The 27,796-nt window shown below is 47.8% G+C and overlaps 10 protein-coding genes across 10 annotated transcripts; 3 read left to right on the top strand and 7 right to left on the bottom strand.

The window, feature by feature from the left end:
* Positions 1-1,572: 1,572 nt before the first annotated feature.
* Positions 1,573-2,625, bottom strand: PEX2_064610 (uncharacterized protein; the record flags this gene model as incomplete). Its single annotated transcript, XM_016743732.1, has 1 exon — positions 1,573-2,625. One exon carries the CDS (start codon positions 2,623-2,625, stop codon positions 1,573-1,575), a length of 1,053 nt encoding a protein of 350 aa, XP_016594797.1.
* A 993-nt stretch (positions 2,626-3,618) lies between these two features.
* On the bottom strand, positions 3,619-5,190 carry PEX2_064600 (Pyridoxal phosphate-dependent transferase, major region, subdomain 2; the record flags this gene model as incomplete). The annotated part of the gene is made up of 4 exons (XM_016743731.1): positions 3,619-3,861; positions 3,911-4,363; positions 4,414-4,760; positions 4,812-5,190. The coding sequence occupies 4 exons, from the start codon at positions 5,188-5,190 to the stop codon at positions 3,619-3,621; spliced, it is 1,422 nt and encodes a 473-aa protein (XP_016594796.1).
* A 533-nt stretch (positions 5,191-5,723) lies between these two features.
* On the bottom strand, positions 5,724-6,362 carry PEX2_064590 (NAD-dependent epimerase/dehydratase; the record flags this gene model as incomplete). Its single annotated transcript, XM_016743730.1, has 1 exon — positions 5,724-6,362. The coding sequence occupies one exon, from the start codon at positions 6,360-6,362 to the stop codon at positions 5,724-5,726; it is 639 nt and encodes a 212-aa protein (XP_016594795.1).
* A 4,095-nt stretch (positions 6,363-10,457) lies between these two features.
* On the bottom strand, positions 10,458-11,698 carry PEX2_064580 (uncharacterized protein; the record flags this gene model as incomplete). Its single annotated transcript, XM_016743729.1, has 5 exons — positions 10,458-10,481; positions 10,530-10,670; positions 10,735-11,100; positions 11,156-11,250; positions 11,305-11,698. 5 exons carry the CDS (start codon positions 11,696-11,698, stop codon positions 10,458-10,460), a joined length of 1,020 nt encoding a protein of 339 aa, XP_016594794.1.
* Positions 11,699-12,411: 713 nt separating this feature from the next.
* Positions 12,412-14,188, top strand: PEX2_064570 (Peptidase aspartic; the record flags this gene model as incomplete). The annotated part of the gene is made up of 3 exons (XM_016743728.1): positions 12,412-12,700; positions 12,780-13,360; positions 13,415-14,188. The coding sequence occupies 3 exons, from the start codon at positions 12,412-12,414 to the stop codon at positions 14,186-14,188; spliced, it is 1,644 nt and encodes a 547-aa protein (XP_016594793.1).
* Positions 14,189-15,277: 1,089 nt separating this feature from the next.
* PEX2_064560 (uncharacterized protein) lies at positions 15,278-15,545 on the bottom strand (the record flags this gene model as incomplete). Its single annotated transcript, XM_016743727.1, has 2 exons — positions 15,278-15,329; positions 15,379-15,545. The coding sequence occupies 2 exons, from the start codon at positions 15,543-15,545 to the stop codon at positions 15,278-15,280; spliced, it is 219 nt and encodes a 72-aa protein (XP_016594792.1).
* A 746-nt stretch (positions 15,546-16,291) lies between these two features.
* Positions 16,292-17,017, top strand: PEX2_064550 (GNAT family N-acetyltransferase; the record flags this gene model as incomplete). Its single annotated transcript, XM_016743726.1, has 1 exon — positions 16,292-17,017. The coding sequence occupies one exon, from the start codon at positions 16,292-16,294 to the stop codon at positions 17,015-17,017; it is 726 nt and encodes a 241-aa protein (XP_016594791.1).
* Positions 17,018-17,463: 446 nt separating this feature from the next.
* Positions 17,464-19,287, bottom strand: PEX2_064540 (MFS transporter; the record flags this gene model as incomplete). Its single annotated transcript, XM_016743725.1, has 5 exons — positions 17,464-17,568; positions 17,620-17,718; positions 17,775-18,553; positions 18,615-19,044; positions 19,114-19,287. The coding sequence occupies 5 exons, from the start codon at positions 19,285-19,287 to the stop codon at positions 17,464-17,466; spliced, it is 1,587 nt and encodes a 528-aa protein (XP_016594790.1).
* Positions 19,288-20,226: 939 nt separating this feature from the next.
* PEX2_064530 (uncharacterized protein) lies at positions 20,227-22,722 on the bottom strand (the record flags this gene model as incomplete). The annotated part of the gene is made up of 9 exons (XM_016743724.1): positions 20,227-20,241; positions 20,397-20,563; positions 20,864-21,185; positions 21,258-21,372; positions 21,440-21,559; positions 21,639-21,928; positions 21,994-22,373; positions 22,438-22,502; positions 22,568-22,722. 9 exons carry the CDS (start codon positions 22,720-22,722, stop codon positions 20,227-20,229), a joined length of 1,629 nt encoding a protein of 542 aa, XP_016594789.1.
* Positions 22,723-24,201: 1,479 nt separating this feature from the next.
* On the top strand, positions 24,202-27,750 carry PEX2_064520 (glycoside hydrolase family 18 protein; the record flags this gene model as incomplete). The annotated part of the gene is made up of 5 exons (XM_016743723.1): positions 24,202-24,210; positions 24,312-25,394; positions 25,526-26,859; positions 26,911-27,096; positions 27,162-27,750. 5 exons carry the CDS (start codon positions 24,202-24,204, stop codon positions 27,748-27,750), a joined length of 3,201 nt encoding a protein of 1,066 aa, XP_016594788.1.
* Positions 27,751-27,796: the final 46 nt, after the last annotated feature.

Here is a 27,796-nt window from a genome sequence, read left to right as displayed (position 1 = left end):
AATCAATGAAGATGTGTTTCGGCAAATGCTCAAATACCCAGGTTGAATCGATCAACGGGGCGGGAACGGGAGGGGGCAAACCGTTCTCGAGGAAACGAATGAATTGGGCAGAAATGAGTGTTATAATGTCGCCGTGAAAGAATGAAACGGACGCAAAAAAAAAGAAAAGAATGGAGGGAATGAGAAACACGAAAGGCAGAAGCGGATCAGGAGATGGGAGATGCTGACTACACAGAGAACCAGTTGACTTTGATGGACAACGCACCGGCGCCATTCTGGACTATTGGCACCTCGTGGGGGGGCCCCATTGTTTTTTTTTTGGTCACCTCGATTTGTACATCTTTTTTTAGTTGTCTTACGTTTTTTTACCTTTTTTTTTTTTACCTTTCTTTGTGTTTGAACCAAAAATTCCGAAGTATATTTTTCCATCTAGGACCAGTGTACGGTGTACAGAGTACAGAGTGTGCGATGTATGGAGTTGAGGGAAACTGGTTTTGGCCCCTGCGTTGACCTGCATAAGTCCAACTCGCATCACGGAGGCTTGGAGCAATAAGGGCGCAGGCTGAACCTCCATTGTTGTGAAGAGGGGTGCGCGTGCCACTCCCCTTACTCGGCGTTTATGTCTCGTCCAACTATATCGGTGTGACTCTCTCTCTCTCAGGGGCAAGTCTCAACAGGATTCTGTGTGGCGTCGAATAAACCACACAAACCTCATATCTAATGCCTAACGGCGTGAGATCGGGGAATTTAAAAAACAAAGTCAATGCGTTTGACAATTTGTTTGACGAATTAACGAATACGGAGTGGGATATGGAATATGGAATATGGATGTGATCGAAGATTTTCCCCTGTTTCCCCTGATTCAAGAATAGTCAGCCACTGACTATTGGACGGTATCGGGACCACGGTTACAGGGGCTAATTCAGTGGACTCGGCCAATAAGCATGCAGTTACACGTGCAGTTCCATGGACCGCCAAAGGAGAAACATTCAGGTACCCGCCCCGGCATTGATTATGATTGGTTCTGGAGACATGACAGGTCATTCTAGACTCCCGACCCCGACTGGCTTGAATTCAGGGTGCAACTCTGCTGGGGACATTTCTCTTACTCCGTAGACATCCGTCGTATCCGGTTTTCTAATACTCCTACTCCATTTTTAATCGGTATATGTACGTACGTCATATGATATACGGAGTCCGGAGTACATAACTATTGAGTTCATAACTCATCAATTCATCAATTCATCATCAAATGGGGCCCAGGAGCATTCAGCTTATTTTTCAGGAACTTTTCGGCCTAGTGTTTATGCCTTTACATATTTTACTCCGGCTACTCCGTACTGCAGGCAGTACTTTTCGAGTTTAATGACCCGACATATATGGTGCTTCATCTTCCATTGTTGGCATGCGAGATTCCGATATTCCCATCTAGGTAAATACCCCTAGGATCGTTCATTGTTTCAAGATTGCCGCGAACCGGTTCATCCCTAATTACCCGAGGAGAAAGGAGGGGGGAAAATCCCTCCCCAAAAAATACAACAAAGTACGGAGTACTACGGAGTAGTAACTTTGTTAGAAGATGAAGAAACAAGCCCCTCTATCAAGCGCTTGCACAAAACTATCCACAATTGACAATTCGGTCCCCCTCGGCCAACCAGAGCCACTACCCAGCTCCCGTAGCTTATCTGTAGTGTCCCAGATCTGCTCAATAAGCTCCATCGCCGAGTTCCGTTGTTGTTCCCGATAGTAAGCCGTCATTGACTCATGCTTATGCCGAACCCACACACGATCTTCAGGGGTTATAGCCTCCCTCGCAGCAATGTAGAACGGCTGAGGCAGCGAAGAATCGGGCCCACAACCCGTTGACAGGTGATCCATCAGCCCAAAGCACACATGCACTAAATGCTGTACGCGCGGCGAGCATGTCTGGTCTCGAAAAACCCGACGGGCAAGCAGTAAATGTGCAGTCCAGTAAAAGCACTCAGTGAGAATATCCAGAGGCGTGCGTTCACATCGCGAGGGTGGAATTCCATTGTACCCAGATCCCCAAGCGCGAAGCTCGGTGTCGAGTTGGAATGCTTCGTTGAGAATAGCGCCTCCATCTGTATTTGTTTCGAGCGCCTCGTTCATGTCGCAGGCTAAATGTGCTATTCGTACTAGAAAGCGCATCAGTGGCTGCGGGCATCCCGTCATCTTGTGGAATGAGGGCTCGGTGGTGTCCCAACGATTCTGGTCGGGCTGGTTGAGTATGAAATTTTGCGGTGCGTACGGCCTTCGCTGTCGTGATATGGCTAGCATTACGTCGACCATGCCATACCGCTGTACTGTCATACGTGCGATGGGGTTCTGTGGTATCTCGTCGAAGTATCCTAGTGCTTCCATGAGCCAAGAAGCGCATTTGACGTGGGGCTCCAGTACGCCGTCTGCTGTTTGTGCGACAACGATCCCCTGAAGAACGACAGCTGTGAGAAGCGCTTCTCGCTCATGCTTGTTGCTGGCTCCGATTGTACCTGCATCGCAGGCGCCCTTGGCGTCGATACTGAGCAGGTTTTGTCCGAGCGTTCTGAGCATTCTCTGCTGGCGCTTGGCTGCGAGATCTATGCTGGCTAATCCGAAATTGAGCATATGTTCTGTCGATATGCAGACAATAGTCTCGAGAAGAATTGGTGATGATAGGGCTGGGATGGAGACCTGCCGGTAAGGGTTGTCCGGGCCATCTACAGCAGGGACATTGGATGCAACGAGGCTTATGTCTATGCAAATATTCTCGATTAGATATTCGGATTCTGATTACTTAGCATGAAGTCACGTACAATATTCCCACGCAGATTTGTCTTCTGCAGATTCAAAACATGTCTGTGCAAAAAGTGCCGAAGGTTGACCTAGCATGTTTTGTTCAATTGCTCGACGGGTGTCTTTGCCGCGAGGCTTATGTCTTGTCGGTATTGGCTCTTTTGGTCGAACCCACTTGACACCGGATGAATATTGGCAATCTAAATCCCGCGAAGCACAAAAAGAGCAAATTGGCTGTTGCTCATCACATTTATTGTGTTTTTTTCGGCATTGCAGACATCCTTTTCCACATCTATCAGCATCTACATTTCGCCTTGGGATGAGCGGTCATACCAGTTCGTGACCGTGAAAACTTGTCGTCTCGAGGCATCTTGACGATCAAACAGATGATCTACCTCTAAATAGCGAGAGATCCACAAATAATATAGTAGGGGCATGGATTATATGAGTCTTGTTTCCCCGCAGCCTTATCTCCATACATGACGGTCACCTGATGATTGACCAATTAAATTGTTATCAACACTCAGGACAATATATATTGCAATGGCACTAGACCAGATTAAATCTATAAGATGTGCTCAGTTTGTATGTACCGTGATCCCTCAAAAGCGAGAATAAGTGAAATACTAGTGGCTATAGTGAATTATTTTGAAATTACCAGGAAGATCGCCTAAATATATATTATGGCATTGAGTTACCATACAGCAGCGGAAGAGTCTTGTCAAGCATGCGTAGGAACTCATTTAATTGACTAAAATTCGAGCGGGAATTTAACTAAACTAACCAAGAAGAGATAAAATCGAGATCAATTCACAAATAAAACCTCTATCCTAAAACCTCCTGAATGACCCGAACAGTTCGGTCGACTATCAAATCGATCTCCTCGCGGGTAGTATTATAAGGCGGCGCTAGAATAATATGATCGCCATTAGCGCCATCGATACCGCCATTTCCTGGCATCAACGAAATCGCATGTTCAGGCTTGAGGCCTGTCGCGTGCAATCTCCGAGAAAGCGCCTTTGAAGGCGGGTATGGCTCTTTCGTTTCTTTATCCTGAACAAATTCCATCTATGATCATGTTAGTAAAGACCAAAAATAGAAGTGAAAAAAGACTTACGGCCCAGAATAATCCCCTGCCTCTAATATCGCCAACATGAGGGTGATTATCCAAACGCTCGTGAAGACGCTGACCAAGATATTCTCCCATCGCCCGCACGTTCGGGAGTAGGTTATCCTCTTGTATAATCTGCTGCACTTTAAATGCAGCCGCACATGCAACCGGGTGGCCCTGGTATGTCTGGCTGTGGACAAAAGCGCCGGTGCCCTTGTTCAGAGTGTCGACGACGTGCTTGTTGATGAGCAAACCGGCAATCGGGGCATAACCGGCGCCGAGTCCCTTGGCGATTGTTTGGAGATCAGGGACGACGTCTTCTTGCTCCCAGGCATGGAGGGTTCCGGTGCGGCCCATGCCAGACATTACTTCGTCTAGGATGAAGAGTGCCCCGTGTCGCTCGCAGACGGCTTTCAGTGCCTTGAGGTAGCCGGGCAATGGGGGGACACATCCAAGTGTCTAGGGAAACAATTAGCATATTGAGCATAGCGGGCTCGGGTTTTACTCACGGCACCAGGCATTGTCTCCGCTACGAATGCGCAGACAGTGTTGGGGCCAAGCCTTTGGAATTCGTTCTCTAGTTCTTGGGCCAGTCTTTGAACGTAGTCCTCCGTACTTTCATTGGTATTCATCCTGCGGTAGGGATAGCATTGGGGCACGTGGTGAATATTCTTCGAAAGAAGACTTTCATAGATTCTCCGCCGGGAGGCGTGGTGTCCGACAGCAAGTGACCCGAGGGTATTTCCGTGGTAAGATGACTTTCGAGATATGATGTTAACCCGCTGGGGCTCAGGGACGGGTAACTCTGTGAAATACTGAATAGCCATCTTCACAGCAGCCTCAACAGCTTCGGTGCCTATTGTGAGGTTAGTAAGTAGTCATGGTTCGGCATGGACAGGTTTCTTACCCGAGCTCACAATGTAGGCACGAGACATCTTGCCTCCAGTTGAGTCTACCAAAAGCTTTGCCAAACTCTCGGCAGCACTGTTGGTGAAAAACATGGAATAGCAGTAGGGGATCTTCTTCAGCTGATCCAAGATAGCTTCGTGGACACGCTCGTCACTGTGACCCAGGCAGGATACAGCTGCGCCGCATGTCGCATCCAAGATTTCCAGACCATCCTCGGTTATCAGGTAGCTGCCTCGACCACCAACAATGTTCAAGGGCTCATTTCGCAATTGGTGGTAAAGGACTCCACTGGGTTGTTTGATGCCAGTGATGTCGACCTGCTTCTCGGATGGGGTAAGCACCGGAGCTGCTGCTACTTCTGGTGTATAGTCACCCATTGTACGGATTGCACTGAAGGGTTGTTGTATAGAAAGTAAAAAGATGAATCAAGTGATGCTCACTGAAGATGTTCGATTTTAAATCGGGCTGTGTGGTGCTGGGGATGGGAGTCATATATAGATTCACCCCGCGATAGCCAAGAATCAAAATGCAGAAGGAGGGGACCCATACTTAGAAAATAGCCCATACATATCGCCGTGATTGGAACGTCTCGCCTTGTCGCACACGTTGAAGTTCATACTCGCCCGCGATAAGCTAATCCCAAAAAGGAAATATTTGTCGGACCCACGCTTGTTGGACATGGTGTAGATCTGATAGGTTGAATAATTCATCAGATAGAGCTTATTGATAAGAAGAAAGATACTCTGGGGATTGTCTTTTTATTTTGATTGATCTCGTACCGGTTACACAGATGCATTAGAAATATGAGCTACTGAGGGGTTTCGGAACAACCGACCACAGCGCAATCGGATGCTGAACGCAACATCATACCCGCGGAATATGATACAGCTACCAACCAAAAAACCGCCACTCAGTCAGACCCCCTATCATTGATATGCCACTCGATCGTTCTCCGCAATCCGTCTTCCAGCCGAATAACCGGTCCCCAGTGGAGCACCTCTCTCGCCAACGTAATATCCGGCCTGCGCACCATGTGATCATCCACCAACGGCGGCAGATACGCAATAGAGACCCTAGATACGCCAGTCATCTGCGAAACAAGCACGATCACAAGTTCAGCTAGTTGCTTGATAGTAAACTCCCTATCATTACCGATATTCACCGGGCCTTTGTTATAGCCGCTCTGCATAAGCGCATACAGTCCCTGCGTACAGTCGGTAACATATTGAAACGATCGAGTTGCTGTGCCATCGCCGGTGATTTTTAGATCTTCACTGGCCAATGCAGATGCGATAAAGCTTGAAACGACCCGGCCATCGCTCGCGCCCATGCGTGGTCCGTATGTGTTGAAGATTCGCGCGACGCGAATGTTAACGTTGTGTTGCTCTCGGTAGGCGTAGCAGAGGGCTTCGGCGGCGCGCTTTCCTTCGTCGTAGCAGGCCCGTGGGCCGAATGAGTTCACGTTGCCCCAATAGTGCTCTGGCTGGGGGTGGACAGAGGGGTCGCCGTAGACTTCTATTTTTGTGGTCATAGCCTGGGTCAGGTACATATCGAGAGATAGAGATGGATGAGTTTGTGCATCGCTAACCTGAGGTACTGGTGTGCAGAATGCGTATATTTCTGGATCTCGCAAGCTCTAATAGATTTCTAGTACCGAGGAAGCAAGTGTTCAAGGTTGACACGGGGTCTTTTTGATAATGGGCTGGACTTGCCGGGCAAGCTAGATTGTAGATCTGGTCAACCTCTTCCAGCTCTGGTAAAGTATCTTGGATATTGTGACTGGTTCTTAGTCAATGACATGGAAATTCGGTTTCACTAGAGCACAGGCCAATTTTACTTAAGAAATTCAAACCGAGGATGGGTTTGTAAATGGCACAAATTTTGCGATGAGCCACTCTGAAAATTATCAAGGCCAATCACTGTATGGCCATTCCCAAGCAGGAAATCAACTAGGTTTGATCCTAAAAAGCCCGCTGCCTACCCAATAAACAAGCCATGTGTTAAAAATCTGATATAATGTGTTTTTAATATTGCTTACTCCTGCCACCAACACTTTGAGTTGACCTTTTTCGGTATCTATGGAGCTCGTTAATATATCCCTTGCCTGTTGTGTAGAATTTGAGAGAAAATGAGGAATAACAAATGAACATGGCTCGAATGTTATCAGGGTGAAACAATTTCTTCCGGGGCTGGAAAGAAATCAAGTCAAACAATCTACTCAGGTTATTCTGCACAAATATATAATTGGGAATGTGGCTGTATCTGGCTAATAGAAAGCACTGCGTACCATTTTGCCTTTGAACTCTTGTGCAACTTATATCTCATGCACTCGAACAGATATCGTATAACGCAAATAGTACACACCATATCTACGCGTTGACCTTTTTCGGCCAGTTACCTTCTTCCAAGGTTTGCGCCGGCATAAAGAAGCCATTGATCAGTTGTGTCGGAGGTTGAATTTGGGTTGATAAAAGAACCCCATGGGATATGTGTGTGAAATTGTCAATTCCTCAGAGTGTGATTAGTCTAAAAGCTTTCTGATTGATATACGGTCATGTTAATTATGGCATGGTAGTACCGGAGGACATAAATACAATGTATGAGTGTCCTATGTTGGATTGTAGCCGACAACGATTCTATATCGTGATCGCGGAATGTGCAATTATGTTGAACGGATTTATAAGAGGTCTTTGTCGCATCTGCCATTCTTACAGCAGTGTGACATAGACTCTAACCAAGGTTAGTAAAGTCGATGAATAGTTTGTCAGTAGATAGTAGGAGGAGCATAACATACCTCTTGTCTGATCCCAAAGCTATCGAAAATCCTAGCCAAAGGTCTTTCACACGGCAGTCATATTTATAACTAGTTCCTGGGTTCAACTCGCAAGGGGCTGTAATTCCTCGATCAAACCCGGGAGAGCTTTGCTCCACGGCTACCGAAAGGCGTTAGCTTTTCTAGAAATTTGCACAACCGATGCCCATTTCGTAGTCTGACATACTTTAGGAACAGGCCAGCCAGAAAAATGCAAATATTTAGCGTCTTGAAAAGACTTTTCGGCATCCCACGCTTCTTCTGCATTCCCTAGATATGCCTCGTGCTTCTTGGAGCGGAATTCCCGGGCAAGAAGAATATACGGCCGCTACGGTATAGTAAGTGCAGTAGCTCTGTACATCTTTTGCATAATCTCCATATCAAATATGCTAGAGTTAACTGAGAATTGCGTCAATCGTGCGATTGAAGGCAGCTGCAGACGGCTCAATGAGAATGAGTGGAGGAGTGAAAAGACCCTTTCCCGGATTTGTCCAGTAGGTCGAGGGCATGGCGACGGGGCCGGACGGCGCGAAGAATGAAACGCGAGTAGCTTTGCGCAGCTCTTTGACCACCCCACCAACAGAAACATTGCAAAACAGCTTCAAATTAAGTGATAACAGCAGCGTCAGAGGCTACTCACCGTCACTCCCAGGTCTTATCGGTATCTCGATTGGCTTGAGCTTGGCTGCATAATGGCCCCGTGTATAACGAAGCATGTGGCTCTCATATGAATCACGATACTCAGATATAGACCACTAGGAGAGGTACATCAACACACAGTCAGCCTCACTTCCAAGCCGATGGAGGATCTCCAATAGCATGACCGAGTTACACAAATATGACCGGCCAGTAGCCTAGGCGACCAGTTGACATGGTTCCCACCAACAGGGAAGTCATGATCCGAATTGTCGAAATGGTTCGTTGTTTGAGATTTTGGCAATGTTACAACTCCTAAACAAGTAACTCAACGAAGATAGCGCAAAGCAATTTCTGAGATACCGTGGCCCTGCTCAACATGTTTACGATTGATAACGCTCTATTGACGAGAATATCCAGATCTCGCACTTACTGGGGCAGAAAACTAATACGGCTAAGGTCTTCCAATCTAGGTCCCCTTGCTGCAAACATGTACAGACGAATGTATACACGTAATGAGTACAGTACGAAGATGCACACAATTGGCCTTTCTTTCCACATGAAGGAAGAGTAGGTAAATTTTCAAGTCTTTCTACTAGACTTCCCTACATCTTTTGGATATGGTTTCATCTTCGGCTCTTGTGTGGATATGCGACGAGAGAGATGTTTGCATGCTGAGTGATGAGTCAGAGTCTACCCACTTCTTGGTTAAGCATATGCTCGCTGTAGCTTGTGTGGAGAGCGTCCTTGGTATACCCTGACCCGAAGATCCCGATATACCTGTCGAATACTTTTAGATTGGCGCAACTGAAAAAAAAAAGTTATCCGCCCTCACTTATAGTTCCTGTCGGAAGCTATGTTACAATACATGGTTAAAAGCAGAGGGTTCCTCGGAAAATACATGGACCGCTTTGGATGCGGGTCCCATACAAAAGTGCATATTGAGCTTAATCAGTGATGTCCGCACAAATTGTCAAATAGTGGATTTTTGTCATTTGAGTTAGTTGGAGTCATATACATATGTCATCTGTACCATACCTTACCGTACACGAGATTTCTGTCAGTTCCCTTACTCACTCCATATGAATCGGATTCATTTGAAACCAGGGCCCTCAGGAATAATTCACTCAGCCGCCATCGAGCATTGCGTAGGATCCGCTGTGTGACAACATATACCAATGTTTAAGCTTTGGGATCAACAGGTTAAACAATTGAATTTCGTGGTACCTGCATTGAGATAGCCAGACCAGACGAAATAAAGATTGCATTGGCAACCTTAAGAACTTTCATTATTGGTGTCCTTTTGTTGGGTCACGGAGGGCTATCGTTCCTATGCATCTCCTATTATTAGAGTGGAACGTGCATTTCACGCCAAGGTACGGAGTACTCTGTACGTATTAAAAAAGCTGTACCCGAAACACATGACACTGATTATGCAAAGTATTCGGGATTGTCCCAATGATTCGTCTTTCCATCCGCTGGCGTTTCATGATTGAAGCTCAATATTGCGATAATGGGGTAAAGACAGCCGATCTTATACCCAAAAAGAGCGCCAATTTTTCTTTTCGTCCAAGCGACCTGACTCCGCAGAGCTAATGCAAGCTGAATCACAATCACATCACTTACCACCATGCTCGAAAATTTACCAGGATCTAAGGGGTCTATGCAGATCTAGTACTTTGTGAACACTGTGGAACAATAAAATTGGGGTCCGATCTCTTTCTTTGGCTAGAGAAAAAGCTTACATTCAAGGCCTAGTACAGTAATCTGGTGAATGCTGACATGTCAAGATCCGCTGGCTCGGCCCACCTCATTGTGAATCTATTTCATATGGCTGCCTTGCATGTGTATCGGCAGTAAGCATTATATACCTTATTGCTCTTTTTCAAGTCCTCGCAGATAGTCAGAAAACGTGTACAAACATAGCTTCGAGGCTAATTTTGATCGTACGGTGAGGTAGTACTCTGCATTTATCTACCATGAGTAGACTATTGGAACTATACCTGCAGGAGTATTGACTACAAAAAAAGGTTATGGAGACTGTCCTGAAAAATTGGATAAATATTCAATTCTTTTCAAGTCGGAAATATACTCGCAAAAAGCGCCCTCGAATTATAGCGGTTTAGTGTTCAACAGGGGGTTGCAATGGTTAATGTACAGAGGCACCTCTATGTTTGGTATGTCTCATATGTCCGATTATGTATCGTAGCCACAAACATCCTTTATTTGTCAATTTGTGTCCGGAAGATAAGGGGAGAGGGCACATACTGCTCGTCGTTTAGCAAAATCTGCATAAAAGCCCAACCAATAATCGCGATTGCGACAGTCGTCTTTTTGTCCACTTTTCGCATTGAATCGACAGCGAGGCTGTTCTTTCTCTATGATTTCTTGAGGAGCTTCGATCCAGGGCTAAGCAGGACGGTCAAATACAGTTTCCAAAGAATTTCTTGAGTAAGGACTTTCAATAACGCACCTTAGGGACGGGCCAGTCAGAGAAATGTAGAAATTTAGCCTCACTGGCCACTTCATCTGGATTCCAGACTTCTTGGTCATTACCCAAGTATGTAGTGTGATTTTCACCACGGAACTCCCCTGTTAGAAGCGTCCATGGACGATGAGGGATAATGAGTGCACTGTCCTTATAGAGGGTGTTCACGATTTCCATGTCGTGTTCGGAAGGACTCGCGTTATTAATGGCAGTTGTTATGCGATCAAACTCAAAATGGGAAGGTTGAATTAGTAATAAACTGGAGGTTTGCACACGTTCATTAGGGTCAAGCCAGTAAGCTCGAGGTAATCCCAGCGGGCATGGTGGCATTAAGAACAATTCATCCAGGCTCTAAAGATGTTTTAGTAAGAAGCTATTAGAAGGCATACGAGTTCGGGCAGCACACCTGTAGTACAGTCGAGTCCGAGTCTAAATTGAGCACACGCTGATATTGAGTCTGGTTGAAGGCGAGGAGTTTAGTAAAACTCGCCGCCCATGTGTCTGTAATACGGTTAGTATTCTTGAATCACAATCAAAGAATCAGGTGGTATATACCACGCGGACTGCCTCGACTCTGAACCTTGATAGGTACCAGTTTAACATTATATTCATCTCGTGCCTTGCGCAGCAGTCGACTCTCCGGCTCAGTATTGTTCCCGTCTAGTGGAAATTCCGATGGGTACATCATGACTCGGTCAGGCTTGCTGTTCAGGCGATGTAGCGTTTCAAACAGCATGACTGAGTTGCAGAGGTAGGCTGTGTTGGTGACATATTGCGTGTAGGCAAAGCGAGACCAATTCACTACGCCAACTTCTGCTTGACCACCATGGTGACCTGGAAAGTACACCACTGTAGGCTTGTCGGTTAGAATGAGCAGAGATTCAACTATAACAAAAAGGATAACTATGGCGATTATAGCTCGTAGGGCTCTTGGGGAGCTTTGTAGCATGGTGGTCCCGCGAGGAAAAAGACGACAAAGAGGCTGGATCAGGACTCCGGGTTGGCAGAGAAGAACTCCAACCTATGCCGATACACTCTTTTTATATAGAAAGCAGTAAATATTAGCCTAAGAAATGGCCAGATGTTGAGATGTGTAAGAAGCAACATTATTTCGATCTGGCATCAAAAAATAGTCAAGCAGCTTGCGGCGCTGAAGGGCTGGGCATGCGCCAACGTGCATAGGCGCTTAGAAAGACAACGAAAATCGGAAACAAAACGCAAATGTGGGGGCCATAAAGTGAGTAGTTCTCCACTTCTCTTTCGAACCCGGTCAGCGATTCGCAGATTCTTTGTTATGAAACTAGCCCATGCAAGTCGTGTAATGGTATTACTGTTATATTACAGGTACATACATATAACGGCCACGAAAGTAGAATTGGAGGCATAGTACCTACGCGCTAATGCTGCAGGGATTCGGATCCCACGGGCTAAAAATGAATCACTACGCGCTGAGCCTAGTGTGTCGGACGGTACCTCCTGCTCAGTATTGCGAAAACACCAAGATGAACCGACGCCAGTTTAAGAAGAGATGTGAGCCTAGCGATCGCGAATACTAGTGCGACTCCGAGGTCTTTTATCGTCTTATTCCGTGAACCCCTACCCCCAGAACGCTCGTGTTGCCTACATTCTGTCTTATATATATATATGAAGTGCAACACAAGAATGGTGACAAAGATGTCGTTCTCACAGATGCGCCGAGGTCGAAGCGGCATCACTTTTCTGCTTTTCGCCCTTCTAGACTTCGGTTCTGCAGACACCCTTCCATTGACTATGAGATGGTCCACAAAAGGATTTGGACCTGATGGCCCTTGGAATGCTGTGTTAGTAGAGCTAGGCAGTGCGAGAGAGGAGATTGCTCTGTATCCCGGTGGTTGGTGGACGAGTTACATCATCCTTTCTTCCTACTGCTCAAACCTCACGACATCACTCTACTGCTATGCCGATGATGCCGGTACCTTCGGGGCTCAGTCGACCACGTGGGACAACACAAGCATTAAGTTTTTTTCCAAATGGCACATGGGGGTCTCTAGATATCTCGCAAACCAACGCCATTCCCGTCTACGGCAAGGCTCACCGTTCCATCGATACGATGAGCATATCTGGAACGGACATCCCAAATACCAACCTAATTACTGTCGAAGATGGCTACCAAACCTACCCCGGAGGAAAGAATTACCCACTCGAAGTTGGCACTCTGGCGCTGGGTGCCCAAGGCACTAACCAGACATTTGGCGGTATCGGAGGAAATATTGTCACTGGGTGGCTGTGGGATGTGTTGAAGGGTATCGAATCTTATACATACGGCATGCACATTGGGTCATCGTCGCTAAGCATTCCGGGCAGTCTGATGCTCGGTGGCTACGATCAAAGTCGGGTGCTGGGTGACGTTTCTGCCCAGCCTCATACAGGCAGTTCGGCGCCTATCAATCTACTTGACGTTAGCCTTGGTGTGGCGGCTGGTAGTTCACCGTGGAATTTCTCTAGCAAAGAAGGCTTACTTTCACAAGGGAACTCATCTCTTTTGGGTGGTACCACCATCATAGCAGCCCCAGTTGATCCTTACCTTTACCTGCCTCAGAGTTCCTGTGATGCCATTGCTGCTGAATTGCCAGTGACTCACAATTCTGATTTAGGTCTTTATGCTTGAAATACCGACGATCCTCAGTACCAGAGGATTATCACTTCTCCCAGCTATCTGGCATTCACCTTCACCAAGGACAGCACCAACACACAAAACCTTACTATCAAGGTGCCATTTGCTCTTTTGAACCTCACCCTAGATGCGCCTCTTGTCGACAGACCCATGGCTTACTTCCCGTGTTACGGAACTGGAGGCATATATGCGTTGGGACGGGCATTCCTTCAGGCGGCATTCATTGGCGCCAACATGAAAATTGGAGCTACCAATTGGTTCTTGGCCCAAGCACCAGGTCCCGGCTACGCCCGCATCGCCAGCGAAACCATACTCGCAGAAGATGCTACCACATTGGTCAGTTCACACAACAGTTGGGAAGCGAGCTGGTCTGCATATTGGACCCCACTCACATCCAACGGCGCAACCGGCAAGAACAGCACAGACAGCGGAAATCCAGCAACTGGTGCTACGACCTCTAAGGCTTCCGAAAGCTCTGACAGTGAAGGCTTGTCACTGGGCACCAAAGCGGGAGTTGGTGCTGGCTGCGGTGCTGCTGGTCTCTTTCTAGTGATTCTGCTTGTGTTTTGGCTTGTTCGTCGGCGGCGGCGGCAGCAACAGAAATGGAGTCCTGCTCAACAGGCTTCCATGGGTCATATGTCTAATGGGAGTTCTGTTCAATATAGCTATACTAATAGGGCCAAGCCACATGAGATAATGGAACTGGGTGATAATCAACCATACCAAGGGCCATTTGAAATGGGCCCAGGAAAGACTTTTTCAATTGATTATCAAAAGCAGTTATAAAGTGGATATTTCTTTTCGATATACCTTTGTTAAGTTGCATATACTTCATTTAGTTCAGATCAAGTCTATATATTATGGACCCTTTTATCGTATGATTCTCGTAACTGAGATAGATCACTTATAGGCTAGCTTCTCATCGTTTTGCTTATGAAGCACGACCTTTCAACATTGGAAAACCTCAGATATGGCTCCTTCCAAAACATATTGATCATCGTATTGAGATACACTTTCGCCTTCCTCTTGACTCAAGTTTTCCACTTCGTGGATAGTGGACCACTCTTTATCGGCGTCTTTCCATGAAGTCTTTTGAGCAATCAGCTTATGTCTTACATGTAGATTTTCCAAACATGATTCGCGCTGGAGGTTTTTCATTCTGACCTTGAAAAATTACATATCTTTGTGCGAATCTAATTTTTGAAATTGCACCACAACGCCTTAGGCTATGCCTTTCATTTTGATTATAAGTTAAACTTAACTTCCTACTCTATCTATTGATAATACAAACTCAAGTATCCTGAATCGCAGGACAGCATTTCAATTCGGGCTACATTCAGTCAATAGAATCTTGGAGAATTTAGTACTCAGTACTGACACCGTTCTTTAATGTTCTTCTGCTTGATTCTATCTCTCATTTCTCAGTATGAATACATATTAGTGAGGGATGGATATATAGGGGTGGGAATGAAGCCAATCAATCAATCAATCAATCAAAGTTCAATTAACCTGTTGCAGTCTAACTAGTTGCGTATGACTATGCAGGCGCTTCTTCCAACTGAAGCAAGAACTCGAGTCCTAACGCCGAATCCCAGAGGAGTACAGATGGTGAGCAAAAGAGCGTGGAATCAGCCCATTCCTGTAACCCGTAAATCCCGTAAATCCCGTAAACCCAAACCCATACCCAATCCCATACATAAGAAATTATTAAATGATTGCCGTGGAGTGCACCTTCCACCTTCCAGCTCCCACACCCCACATCCCACTTCTAGCTCTCACTTCTCGCCCTCACTTCTCGCTCTCACTTCTCGCTCTCACTTCTCGCTCTCACTTCTCGCTCTCATTTCTCATCCTCCGTCCCCCCCTGCCTCAGTTTCAATTGGTGGTGGTGTTCTTGGTGGCCAGTTCATCGGCATGGTTGTCATCCCTGGCTGAGTATCTCGTTCCACAGCTTCATTCTCGTCATTGGCTAATACCCATCGTCTTCCACACCTAGATCCATTGCCGCAAGGCCTACCGGTTCGTCGTCGTCGTCATCCTCGATCCCAACATGTTGGAACTGCCGGAGGAGACCTGTTTGGTGCATGAATTTGACCACGTAGCGGGTGGCCTGCGGGTTCGAAATGATCTTGTCGTAATCCATCTCGATGCCGAGATCGTACAATTGGTCCCATAATTTCGTACGCGGGATGATGTACCGCGGGCACTGCATCAGGATTGGGAATGAAGCCATAAATATAGCTTCATCCCTAGGTATAAGGTATGTAACTAGTTAGAAAATAAGTATTTAGCAACGACCGAGCAATGAAGGCAGGAATATCTACTATGGGCAATTAAGGGAGATCAAACAACTCCGAGGGGCGGTGCATCGATGATAGCAAAACAGCGACAGAGTGTTACGCGTTCACCGGCTTGAATATTAACGATATTCTGGAAAAGTATAGAAAATGGCAAACTTTGTAACATACTGAGACAGAACGGATCGAATGAGAAAGACAATAGATATATTATATATATGTATGCACTTGCCTAATGTACCAGGTTTAGATGACTAGACGCCTAGAGGATGAGCATACAGGATCTATCCTTGTTTACATAGACCTAGGCGTCCAAGAGGAACTAGCGAAACAGTCTTCATGAAGTAACGAGGTGTACATATAAATATGGAGTTATGGCGTATTTTATGTGGATGGTTCATGTCTGACAAATGAAGAAATATTATTGGTAGAGAAAGCCCAGGTTATACATCAAAAAAGGTTAGTGTCCTCCATAGATATTTGCCAAGAAGAGGGGCTGCACCATCATGCGAGACTAGGTAGGAAATAATTCTATCAAGTCAGCAAGCTACCTAGCCATCTTTCCAAGCCCAAAATTTTCACTTCGAGCAAAATGGCTTCATTCTCCGTCTTCCCCTTCCACGTGGGAGAGGCATCAAACGAACGTATCAAGCTCATTCCCTTCAATCCAGAGCAACACTGTGAAACATTCTTCCGCCAATCCTCGCCGTATCCCGAGTTATACAAACACTTACCCATACTACCCCCTGCTTCAGCAGCTGAACTCAAATCCCTATTCTACAATACTCCCACGAACCATATTCTGTCCTTCGCCAACCCAGAGTCGTTTGCCTTTGCCATTATAGACAAGACACGGCCGCCATCCCTAGAGGATCCTGAGGGAGAACTAGCTGGCACTGTGAGCTTTATTCGCACATCGCCAACGAACCTGTGCACAGAAATTGGATTTATTGTCATCCTACCTCCGTACCAGCGAACCCATGTGGCAACTAATACCGTTGGTCTCGCTCTACAGCTTGCCTTTGAGTCTACGGAGAATGGAGGCCTTGGATTGCGCAGAGTACATTGGTCGGCTAGCACGATGAACCTTGCTAGTTCTCGACTTGCGCAGAGGATGGGATTTGAGAAGGTCGGGATCATCCCTTGGCATATGCGGTTTATTAAAGGGAAGATAAATGGGAAAATCGGACATGGTAGAGAGTTACCGTCTGGAAGCGATCCTGATGATTTGTGGAGAGACACACTAAGTCTTACTTTGGGATGGGATCGGTGGGAAAATGCCGCGAGAGAAATGGCGGCGAAGGCTATGGAGAGATAAGAAGATTTCGCCGTTGACTGCACGGAGAACGGTTGCTGGTATTAATTAATGGCCAAATGCCATTTGTGCAGAAAGGATTCCATCACTCTATCAAGGCACAAAAGAAAGACATGAGAAGTCAACAAGACCTGTTATTTGAGATATCACCTTGTGATTTGTTTAATAACTATTGACACTGTACCCCATATATCCGGTCGTCGGATTGTCTATTGATGATACATAGTGTTGTGAGATAAATAATCTAGAGCTTTGTTTTTTTTTTCTCTTTCTTTCTTTAGACATTAACGAAATTATGACGGCTAGCCTCCCTATTTTGGCCGCAAACTGATCTGCTCCAATCGGATTATCCCAGTTCATCCATTTGGACAATCTGAGAGCCTTGAAAGAGCCTGTAACAAATACTCAGAAATGAACTGTGGTGTATCCTAATCCAAATATTTACCTCTTTAGCTGCTTCGTCGGCCATATGGTTCAAATGGCAAGGCCCCGGCAATAATCGCCATCACAATGTAAAGGGCTGCGCATATGTAAATCGGCACGGCCGTGCTGGTCTGTGAACAATATAAGCATTTTCCTTATGAGAGCAAAGAATAAATACCTACATTTGCGGCCTGGCCGACAACGGCACTGACGATTCCCATGATCCGATTGAGCCCAATAGCAACACCATTTCCTGTGCCCCGATGGGCGGAGGGGAAGACCTTTCGAGCCATTAGATATGGGATGACGGAAATAATCGAAGTGAGGAAGCACATACCTCGGGGGTGTAAGCATAGAGGGTACCGTAGTAAATATTCAAGCAAAAAGAGATAGCACACGTAAAGCCAACATTCTGGTTCGCAGTGCGCACTTGGGTATAGCAGAAAAAGAAAACCATAGTGACCACAGCTCCGATAATCATGGTTCCTCGACGGCCCCAGAACCAGGGTGAGTGACACATGAATCCCGCTAATACGGGACCAAAGATAGCGCAGGTGTTGTTGATAGCGTAGTTCCGCCAGGTGATATATGGACTACTCTCCCCAAAGCTTGCGCCACGCGACGTAAGATAGATGGGAAGGAACACATTGTAAAGCGGATATGCGAGACCGATGAGTAGCCATGAGAACCAGACCAGAGTCGTCGACAGGGCCATTTTTCGAGTTGCGAAGAGTCCACGGAGATGGAAGAACACTTCGCTTGGGGAGATAAGCCGCATAAACCAACTAGAACCTGGAGTCCCGCGAAGAGCAATTTGTCCGCATGCCTCAAGCTTCTCGATGGTGAGGCTGCATGGGCGATTGTGTCGATCGGCGATATTGCGTAAAACGTGTACTGCTTGTTCGTCTTTGCCCTCAGAAATGAGGAACTTCGGCGTTTCTTCAAGGCGGATGATGGTCACACGGAGGATGGAGAGAACAAACACCAAGGCGCCGGATGTGTACCACACATAACGCCATCCTTGGTTGTTTTCACGAGTACATGTGGCTGCATCGCTACAGGAGAAGTTGGGAAGAAAGGCCCAAGCAAACAAACCTGCGACGAGCTGGCCCAAGCCTAGATATTGCGAGTCAGTTCAGGCTTTCGATAGTAGGTTTACTGGGGGGTTTAAGCTCACCCCACCATGCCGCCATGAGTGTCAACAACCACTGTTCCTTGCCGGGAAGGTATTCAAGGAAGACCGTGGTATCTAAAACTAGGTTTCCCCCAGCGCCAAAGGCACTTAAGCAGACAAACAAACCTAGGGTTACCCAAGAGGGAGAAGCCCCCGCGACGATAGTGAATACCGATGAAATAAACAGGGAGAAGTTAAAGGCAAATCGCCGGCCAATAATGTCGGCCGAAAAGCCCCAGAAAATTGCACCCACCAACATGCCGACATAAACCGCGATAGTGAGTCCGGTGGAATATGATGGGTTGAACTCCAACCTGGCCTGGGTCGAGATAATCGACTGAATCAAAAGGATGAGCGAGTCAACTGCATATCCGAATCCGTTCAGGCAAAACAGTTTCCAGTGGTGAGGTGTGAAACCAATTTCATCAATGGCCTGTAGAGGAAAAAGGGCCTCGGGTTAATTGCGTGTCCAATTCATAGTGCAAGGATATTGATTTCCCACATCATTGATAAGAGCCATTTTGGCGGCAAGAGCCTCATCCACATTCTCTCCCTGCAAGATATCTTGGTCTCCATCTCGAATCGATCTGTACTCCAGCAACGAGTTCGCCAGGTGTTTGTCCTTGTCCGCTGTACCCGTTGGGACAACAGGGTTGGAGGAGTGTTGAGCATCCATCGACAGCGAGGGTAATGTTAATCAGGATTTCTCTGGGTTTTCGACACAGGAGAAGACGTTGCAGGTAGTCAAAAGAGAATCGAGGGAAAGTAGACACAGAATTTGTATCCACGAGGAGCGGGGAGGGACCCTCCAAGTGGAATTAGCGTCGACAAACGCTAATCGGACTCATGTATGTTGCATGTTTCTTCATTGGCTTGGATATGACCCTCATCGATGTTGATCAATACGGGACTTGATGCCTTGAAGCTGAACAGATAACCTCATGACCTTGATTATCTAAGGCCATATGTATAACATAATTCGTACCACCTTAGAAGAGACCTTTGATGTCGATGTCAGATTCTGGCCCTTTTAAAGAAAATATTAGGTGGAATGTTGCAGGCCGTGAGACTTGGCGCACGAGCCTCGACGCGCAGTTGTGACTCGCAGAGAAGGGCTGGAGGGGAAATGACGCTATTCCCGATTCGCACAGTTTTTACCAATGTGCCCTTGGGATACGATGCTGGGATTTGGAGCATGTCTCGATCAAGACTTTTTCATTGGCCATGTGAAAGGGTCCCAAGGAGGTATGTGGATTTGAGGAATTTAATTCAGCCGTAGGAAAGCTCGTTAGAAACCATCTCAAAATACCTTTGTGGCCTGATCCCCAAGGCGGAAACATAAATATGTGGCCTCAGGCAGCAGAACAAATATGAAATCGCACGTATAGATCAGTGCTCATGCTCAGATCAGTCACGTGTAGGACGAGTGAGTACTCATTGGGTGCTCTCTAATTACTCGGTGATGCTAAGTATCCAATCAGTGAGCAATATTATACTGTACTCTAGAGCCTTTTTCTCCAGGTACGACTTGCGTCGAGCTCTTTTCTATCGCAGTAGCTGCTTCTCCGCCCTGGAGCCTTGGGGGGTTTTTCAAAGGAGTTTAGCCATTATCTGACTAGGACTGATATGGCTGAATGTAGTTAGGTAGTCGATGCAATGTTTTTGGATCAGCATTGGAATGGCATGAGTGAAGATGATCTCAAAAGTGAATGGAATGTTTACTTGGACATGGTATATACATTGAGAAACTCCTTTTTCCATAGCCAGAGCAATATTACGACGTACAAGCACCGCTATAGCAGTTTGACCCAGAACAGTAGTCACTGGTGCTTCCACAATAACCAGATATGGAACAACAAGTTCCAAACTGAGTACCAGTGCAGGTCTTGTTTCCGGCAAAATTCGGGCCACACTCTCCATTTGTAGACGGGCCGCCATTATCAGTATCACAACTGCCAGAATAGCAGTTCCCTGCACCACAATAGGTGGTGCCATTGCCGCAGTAGCCCTTTTGTCTATTATCAGCGACTGAAGTGGATAAGAAGGATGCTCACTTACGTATATACTACAACAGTCCCCGAACTGGGGAATACAAGTCGTGCCCCCATAATCAGGCCCACAGGTGCCGTCCTGCGTCGCCGTACCGTTGGTTGTAGTGACACAATAATCTGACCCAGTTCCGCAGTAGCCAAATGGAGAACAGCAGTCACCAAAGGCGCTTCCAACACAGGTTACCCCCAGAGGGCACGTACCGTCCGTTGAGACTGTCTGAGCGGTAACAGGGGCGACGCAAATGTCGTAATTAAGCCACAGGTTGCTGCAGGTGGCGTCAAGGTACGTGTTATATTCTTGCAACTGGGTATAGTTCAGACCGAAACGCAGGTCGACGGTAGCGCAGTCGTCACCGGCTACAACGAGATAGTAGTCGCCGCACTCGCTGATGGTTCCAGTTTGGGTCGGATAAGCCGCAGTGGCTGCTGTGTAGTAAGTAGGCTCGCCGGTCGCGCCGGGCGCCGTGATGGTCGCGTTGGGTTTAGGAAACGTGCCTCCAGGGGCGCTTTTTTCTCGTCGGGCCTGGTTAGCATCACCAAATGCCACAAATTCTATATTTTGACCCCCTTAATCTTAGACTTACCTTTTACATACACGCTGCCCTGCAGCAATTCCTGAACAACTGCCCTGGACATTGGTGTTCCAGCTGAGGAATTGAGCAGTGGTTACGCTGTAAGTCGAGTTGGAATATCTCGTAGCAAGTTCGTCACTATTTTCACAGGGCTTAGCACAGATCACAATCTCGTGGCTTCAGGCCACCGTTATACCCTACATACCAACTTGGTGTGTCCCAAACCGTATCGATCTCGCATGGAAGGGGGAAACAGGTAGCCTGGTTGAAATAGCAGGCGTAATCCCCAGTGATAACTCTAGCGTCACCCGTTGATATATTGTACCTAGTTGCCGCATGCAGCGTATTAGCAACATTGAATCAGCAAGCCCACCAACTAATGGAGAAGCGGAGGGATGTCATACGTATCGCAAAGATCATTGCATGTGAGCCAGTTTTGCAGTGGCTGCACCATTTGACCCAGACAAGTCGCCGTAGTTGTTGAGTCTGTTGTCGTCGTTGCACTGGTGGTTGTAGTAGCCGTTGCCGTCCCTACGTATAAGGTGGAGGCTGAAGTGCTATAAGGCAGCGTTGTTGAGCAATTTGCTTGAACAAGGTCGAACTGATCGATTAAATAATCCGTGAAATTGGTAACTGGTAGCCAAGGATCCAGGAGACGTTGCCGATACAGATTCAAGAAACACTCATTGCAGAACTACGCCCAATTAGTAGACAACCTCAATGGCACTGATCAATGTACTTCATAGAGAGTTCACATACCAATTCCTTGTCATACAAATTAGTTAGAGCGGCCATGTCATCACTGATATCACCGATATCAAAATCAGGATCGGCACATTGAAGCGCGACTGTGCTGTTATCATCACCATTGGTGAAGCACATTGTTGGATCCCACCGAATATAGTCACTTCCTTGCCATGTCTGAGAGTCCAAGAAACACCAATTTGATGAACTGTCCTGCATGCATACGAGATCAGAGTTGTAGGTAAAAGTCAGTGGCAGCGCCCTCGCTTTGACCACGACATTGCCCTGGATTGTGGTCTCTTCTGCACAGACTGTTGCAACATTATCCTTCCAGGAACTCAGAGACGAGACACAGTCTGTGGTGCAGAGGTTGTTCACATCAGTAGTCGTCCAGACTTAATTTATTAGCTTGACTTCTTCGTTGGCAAACAACAACATGTTTGGACATAGCAGGCTTACAATGGATGTCTGCCCCGTGCCCTAATAGGCCAACAGCGGTTTCATTGCAAGTGACGGTGGTGTTTCTGTTTGGTGAGGTGTTAAAGAGATAGGGCATTTTAGGGAGAAGGAACCACAGGCGAAAACTCACAGTGCTGCAAGACACGTACTACTCAGAGCGAGCCCAGCAATCAAGGCGTCTTCATCATAGTTTTCATACAGCGCAAAATCGGCCGCAACCCAAGTTGTCCATACCGTAAGTAGAACAAAACAGAGTCTCAAGAAGGAGAATAGCATTTTGTCCATTGGGTAGACAATAAACTATGATGCTCGAATTGCTCTTTGCACGAGAATAGATCCGAAGGCATGGAAAACAGAAATGTCGGGGCCTTTTCTCTCTTCCTCTCCTCTTCACGAAGGGCTGCTTGAAGTGCCCCTCGTCGATAGCCACGCCACCCACAATTCTGCGTGCTTTCCCCTGCATGATGCAGGTACTAGGATATTTCGGGAAATTCGGAAGTTCGTGCCTTGTGACTTCGCACTTGCTTCCCTTCCTGTCAGCCTATACAAGGATACCAGAAATTAGGTGGCGGTTAACTCGGGGTATCTAGTTCATATAGTCACCGGACCAGTCTCTTGCAGCCAATGGCTGAGGCGACCTGCGTAATCTCTGATGCCTCCTGGGGAACTAAGAATTACTAGTTCAACAAGTGCTGACGCTGCTCTGTAAAAGGAGCCCCGCTCTGGAACATCCAATGGGCAAGCCGAACGATCGAAAGACCCTGAAGTGCCGCTCCGCGACCTTATGGTCTTATGGTCTGCGACTCTACAAGCTTGTCTATTTCTGCATCGTCAAGAGAAATGTTGAGTGCGAGAACATCGCTACTCCGTACATTCACGGTGGTCCGGATCTCTGCAGGATCTCGCCTGATTGCTAGGGACATTTGGACATCAGCCCCGACGCAAGCTTTTGCAGGGGTCTTCGGTGAACTAGCTTGTTTGGGCAAGTTGGCGGTATTTTGAGGAGCAGAATACCCCCCGGCGGGCATGCATCCACCATCAATTCAACGATATGGATGGAAAATCATGGGCGCTGGCGTGTGATCGGCTTCTCGTCTTGCTGTAATCTCCGTGACCCCCATATCTGGGTTTAAAAAAGTTGTACTCCTGTCTTCTCCATAGGCTGGAGGTCGCTGTGCCATTACTCCAAAGACTTCAACGACAAAGGCTGGAGTAGCTTTTGCTCATCAGTCCTCATTGATATCATTGTAGGTTGAGCTTTGGCAGCAGCTTCAATGCGAATCCTTTTGCCAGCGCTTCTTGTTCTCGCAATTTGCGGGATTTCCCAAGGTCATCAAAAACACAACCATGGGAAACGCAACAACGCGAAACAATTGCCTGAGTTCACTCCAGCACCCCAGTTGCCAAAGAACTCGTCTTCGGCCCTGCCGCCTCTCTATGAGGCCTATTCAAAGAACAAACCTAGGTTCCAAAACGAGGCCCTCATCCGGCAATTCTCTGAGCATCCAAAGCAAAGACTTGACCACCTTGACCATGACGCTGGCTCTGGCTCTGTGCGCAAAAGAGACCTTCCCGTAGGCACTTGCGCACCTGGAGTACCTTGCACAAATGGAGCATGTTGTTCAAACACTGGCGTTTGTTCTTACTCCCCCTCGAGTTGTGGGGCTGACGTCTGCATTTCTAACTGCGACGCAAAAGCTCCTTGCGGCGAATACGCTGATCCCAATAACGCAACTTGCCCTCTGAACGTGTGTTGTTCGCAATATGGATTCTGTAAGTTTGAAGTTTGTTTGGATATTTCCCATGAGAGCAGATACTGACCCTTATTTTACCCAGGCGGCAGCACTGATGACTTCTGTGGCACTGGTTGTCAGGAGGGGTATGGCGGCTGTGGAGCAGCTCCGACTCCTTCTTGCTCCAGTAGTAGCAACGCTGCGGCTGCGCGGCGCATCGGATACTACGAGAGCTGGGCGACGGAGCGGCCATGTGATGTGTTTACACCTGAAGACCTCGAGCTGACGGGTCTGACGCATATCAATTTTGCCTTCTCATTCTTCGACCCGTCTACGTTCCAGCTCTCGCCCATGGACGCAAATGCGGCCAGCCTTTATTCGCGCTTCACGGCACTCAAGACCAAGCAGCCAGGGCTGCAGGCGTGGCTATCGGTCGGCGGCTGGTCTTTCAATGATGCAACGAATACGCCAAACACGCAAAATGCTTTCAGTAACATGGTCAGCTCCTCGGCAAATCGGCAAGCTTTCATTACTTCACTGCGCAATTTCATGCAGACATACGGCTTTGACGGTGTGGATATTGACTGGGAATACCCTGCCGCCGACGACCGAGGCGGCGTCGCAGCCGATTTTGCTAACTTCCCAACCTTCCTGGCTGAATTGAGGGCCTCGTTCGGTAGCGGATTGGGAATCAGCACTACACTTCCATCCTCATACTGGTACCTTCAGCATTTTGACGTTCTTGACATGGAGCCCAGCGTCGACTGGTTCAACTTCATGAGCTACGACATCCATGGCGTGTGGGACTCGTCCAACAAGTTCACGGGGCCTTATATCCGCCCGCACACCAATCTCACTGAAATCAACGACGGCTTGTCCCTGCTGTGGAGGGCTGGAGTCAATCCGTCCAAGGTTGTGCTTGGACTGGGCTGGTATGGGCGTTCCTTTACGCTCGCTGATCCGTCTTGCACCACACCTAACGGCGTATGCCAGTTTACCACCGGTGGTAATGCGGGAGAGTGCACACGGTCATCCGGGACGCTTTCTAACGCCGAGATCAAACGTCTTCTAGCGGCTGGAACGGGAACCGAATCATATGATGCCACTGCAGGGGTCCGCTGGCTTGCCTTTGATACGAACCAGTGGGTAAGCTTCGATGATGGAGTGACAATGCAGCAGAAGCTGGTCTTCGCTAATAGCTTGTGTCTTGGGGGTATCATGATTGTAAGAGACCACTTTTTACAGTGACCGATTTCCTTCCTTCCTTCCTTTCTTTCTTCTTTCTTACATTCATTTTTTCTTTTCATTATCGTTTTTCATTTTTGAGAAACCATCTAATAAAGGCTTTCTTCCAGTGGTCGATCGATCAGGACAACACAGCTGGCGATAGTATGAACGACTTGATGGGCATCGGTACAGCAAACGGGGTGTCAGAGGTAGCTGCCACTTCATTCAAGGAGCAGATGGCCAATGCTACGCTACAGAACGCTATCGCATCGAGCTGCTACTGGTCTCTATGCGGAGGGGAGTGTACGACCGGGTATTTCGATGCAACTGGAGCCCGCGGCCAAATTGTTGGCTTCCAGCAGAACTCCGTATGCTCTCCAGGCGAAGTCCAGACACTATGTTGCGCTCCAGGAACCACAATGGGCACCTGTCAATGGGAGGGTTTTAGAGGCGTGGGAATGCCTTGCTCGCCGGCATGCTCTGACTCCGAGGCCACCATTGTCGCCCGTAATAGCAACTCGTACCAGGAGAACGATGGAGGGCAGATTGAAGACCTGACCTGTACTGGTGGCTTTCAAGCATATTGCTGCACTGGATTTGTCCCTTCGTCGATCACAAATTCTGGCAACCTCGTGCTCTATGGCCAGACTTCTGCGCTTAGCAAGCGAGGCGGGTCTAATACTGGCCTTAGTCTCTATGTACGCGACCATGGACTTGAAGAGCGTGCTTTGCCTCCTGGCTTAATACTCTCCGGATTGGGATTGGGATCTCTCTGCCTCGCTGATCTCGTCCCGTCGCTTCTTGCAGCACTGCCCACATTCGGCCTATCCCTTATTGGGGAGGGGGCGGTATGTGCTCTAGGGGCAGTTGCCGGCGCCGCTGCTGCGGTCTACGTCGGTTGGCAAATTATCTCAGGCATAGTTGGGTGGATTTTCGGCGGCTCCCCATCTAAACCCAACGTTGGCGTCCCAACGACAGTTGGGACCCGAACTGCGTATGGCCAGTGGTCGATTCTCGACTTTAACGACGGCGCCACGACGACTAGCTGCGATTGTGAGGTCACATATACGTGCCGCTATGGCTTGGGTTGGGATGAGATTTGTGATAACCAAAGATGGGCGATCAACAAGCTGCTCAACGGAAAGACTGTCTATCAACCACTGACAGCCCAGAACGGCCGTAAGTATTCATCGTGGAGAGCTGTTCAGCGTATTAGCGCGTACCGAACCCGGGCCCAAGCATCGATCAACAACGTAGCCCGATGTCAACTGGATGAGTTTCCTATGGGCAATCTCAAGGAATCAGGAAATAATTCCCCGCAGGCTTGCCGTCTAGTTAACGGCCCTGCGAATGGGAGACAGGGAAATGATTATAAGGCTTGGAAGGACGCGCAATGGAGGCCTTGCTCGGCGTACCGCTCTACCAAGTGCCGCATCAATGACGATGGACCGCCTGCAACCTGGTACGTAAAACTCAAGCTACCGTCATGCGATCATCTCTGACCTTTAAACAGGGCGTTTGGGCCGCTGCCCGCGGGGCGCGGCTCTGGTAGTGGAAAACACTTCATAGATGCTTATGGTTTCGACGAGCAAACGGTCAACTCGCTTTGCTGGGCTACATACACTTATACTGCCCAGCCTGGAGTTATCTTGACCTCCACGGTTGCTGACCATGGGTTCCGTGTTCTTGACGATGATCCGTATGTGTCCCTCTCCCAACTTTGCTAGGTAGTCAATGCATGGCTGACAAGGCGACGTTGATAAGCATGTACGGTAATGCATATGGGTGGCCTCGACAGTCCTGGCGCGTTAACCCAGCCCCGGTAGCAAGCGCTCAGTATCGGCCTTTTGACTCTCAACCGACAATATTCCAAAGAGACCTTCTCGGCAACGACCAGTACACGTCGCTTGAGAAGTATAACGACCCCGCTGGCGTCTGCCACGCTGACCTCAAATTCCTTGGAAATGGCAAACAAGATGCCTATCTCGACCTTGATTATGACAATCTCTACTTCGTCGATCTGGATGGCAACCCTATCGACGGTCGGACATGCAACATCATCTACGAGGACGACGGCCCGCGCTCCGAAGTGCGTCTCGTACTTGACGAGGATGGTCATGTCGTGGACATGTATATGGGCGACCCAGATGCTGACTCGTGGACCAAGGAGGCGGTTAAAAGTTACAATTTGGATAAGGTGACTGTTGATCCTACCACCGTCACTGTCACCACGGGTGTCCTGGCGGGCAGCGAGTCCCGACCCACGTTCGCAGCGAGTACGACTAGGTCCGAGACGAGATCGGGAACCGTATTAAGCACTGTGACACACGCGCCGTTTGTTTACATCCCTTGACTGCATTAAACATGGCAATGGAGCTTTCTTTCTTGCGCATTACTTG

This window comes from Penicillium expansum (genome assembly GCF_000769745.1).
Source record: "Penicillium expansum strain MD-8 chromosome Unknown contig210, whole genome shotgun sequence".
Lineage (NCBI taxonomy): Eukaryota > Fungi > Ascomycota > Eurotiomycetes > Eurotiales > Aspergillaceae > Penicillium > Penicillium expansum.
This window is presented reverse-complemented; position numbering and strand designations above follow the sequence as displayed.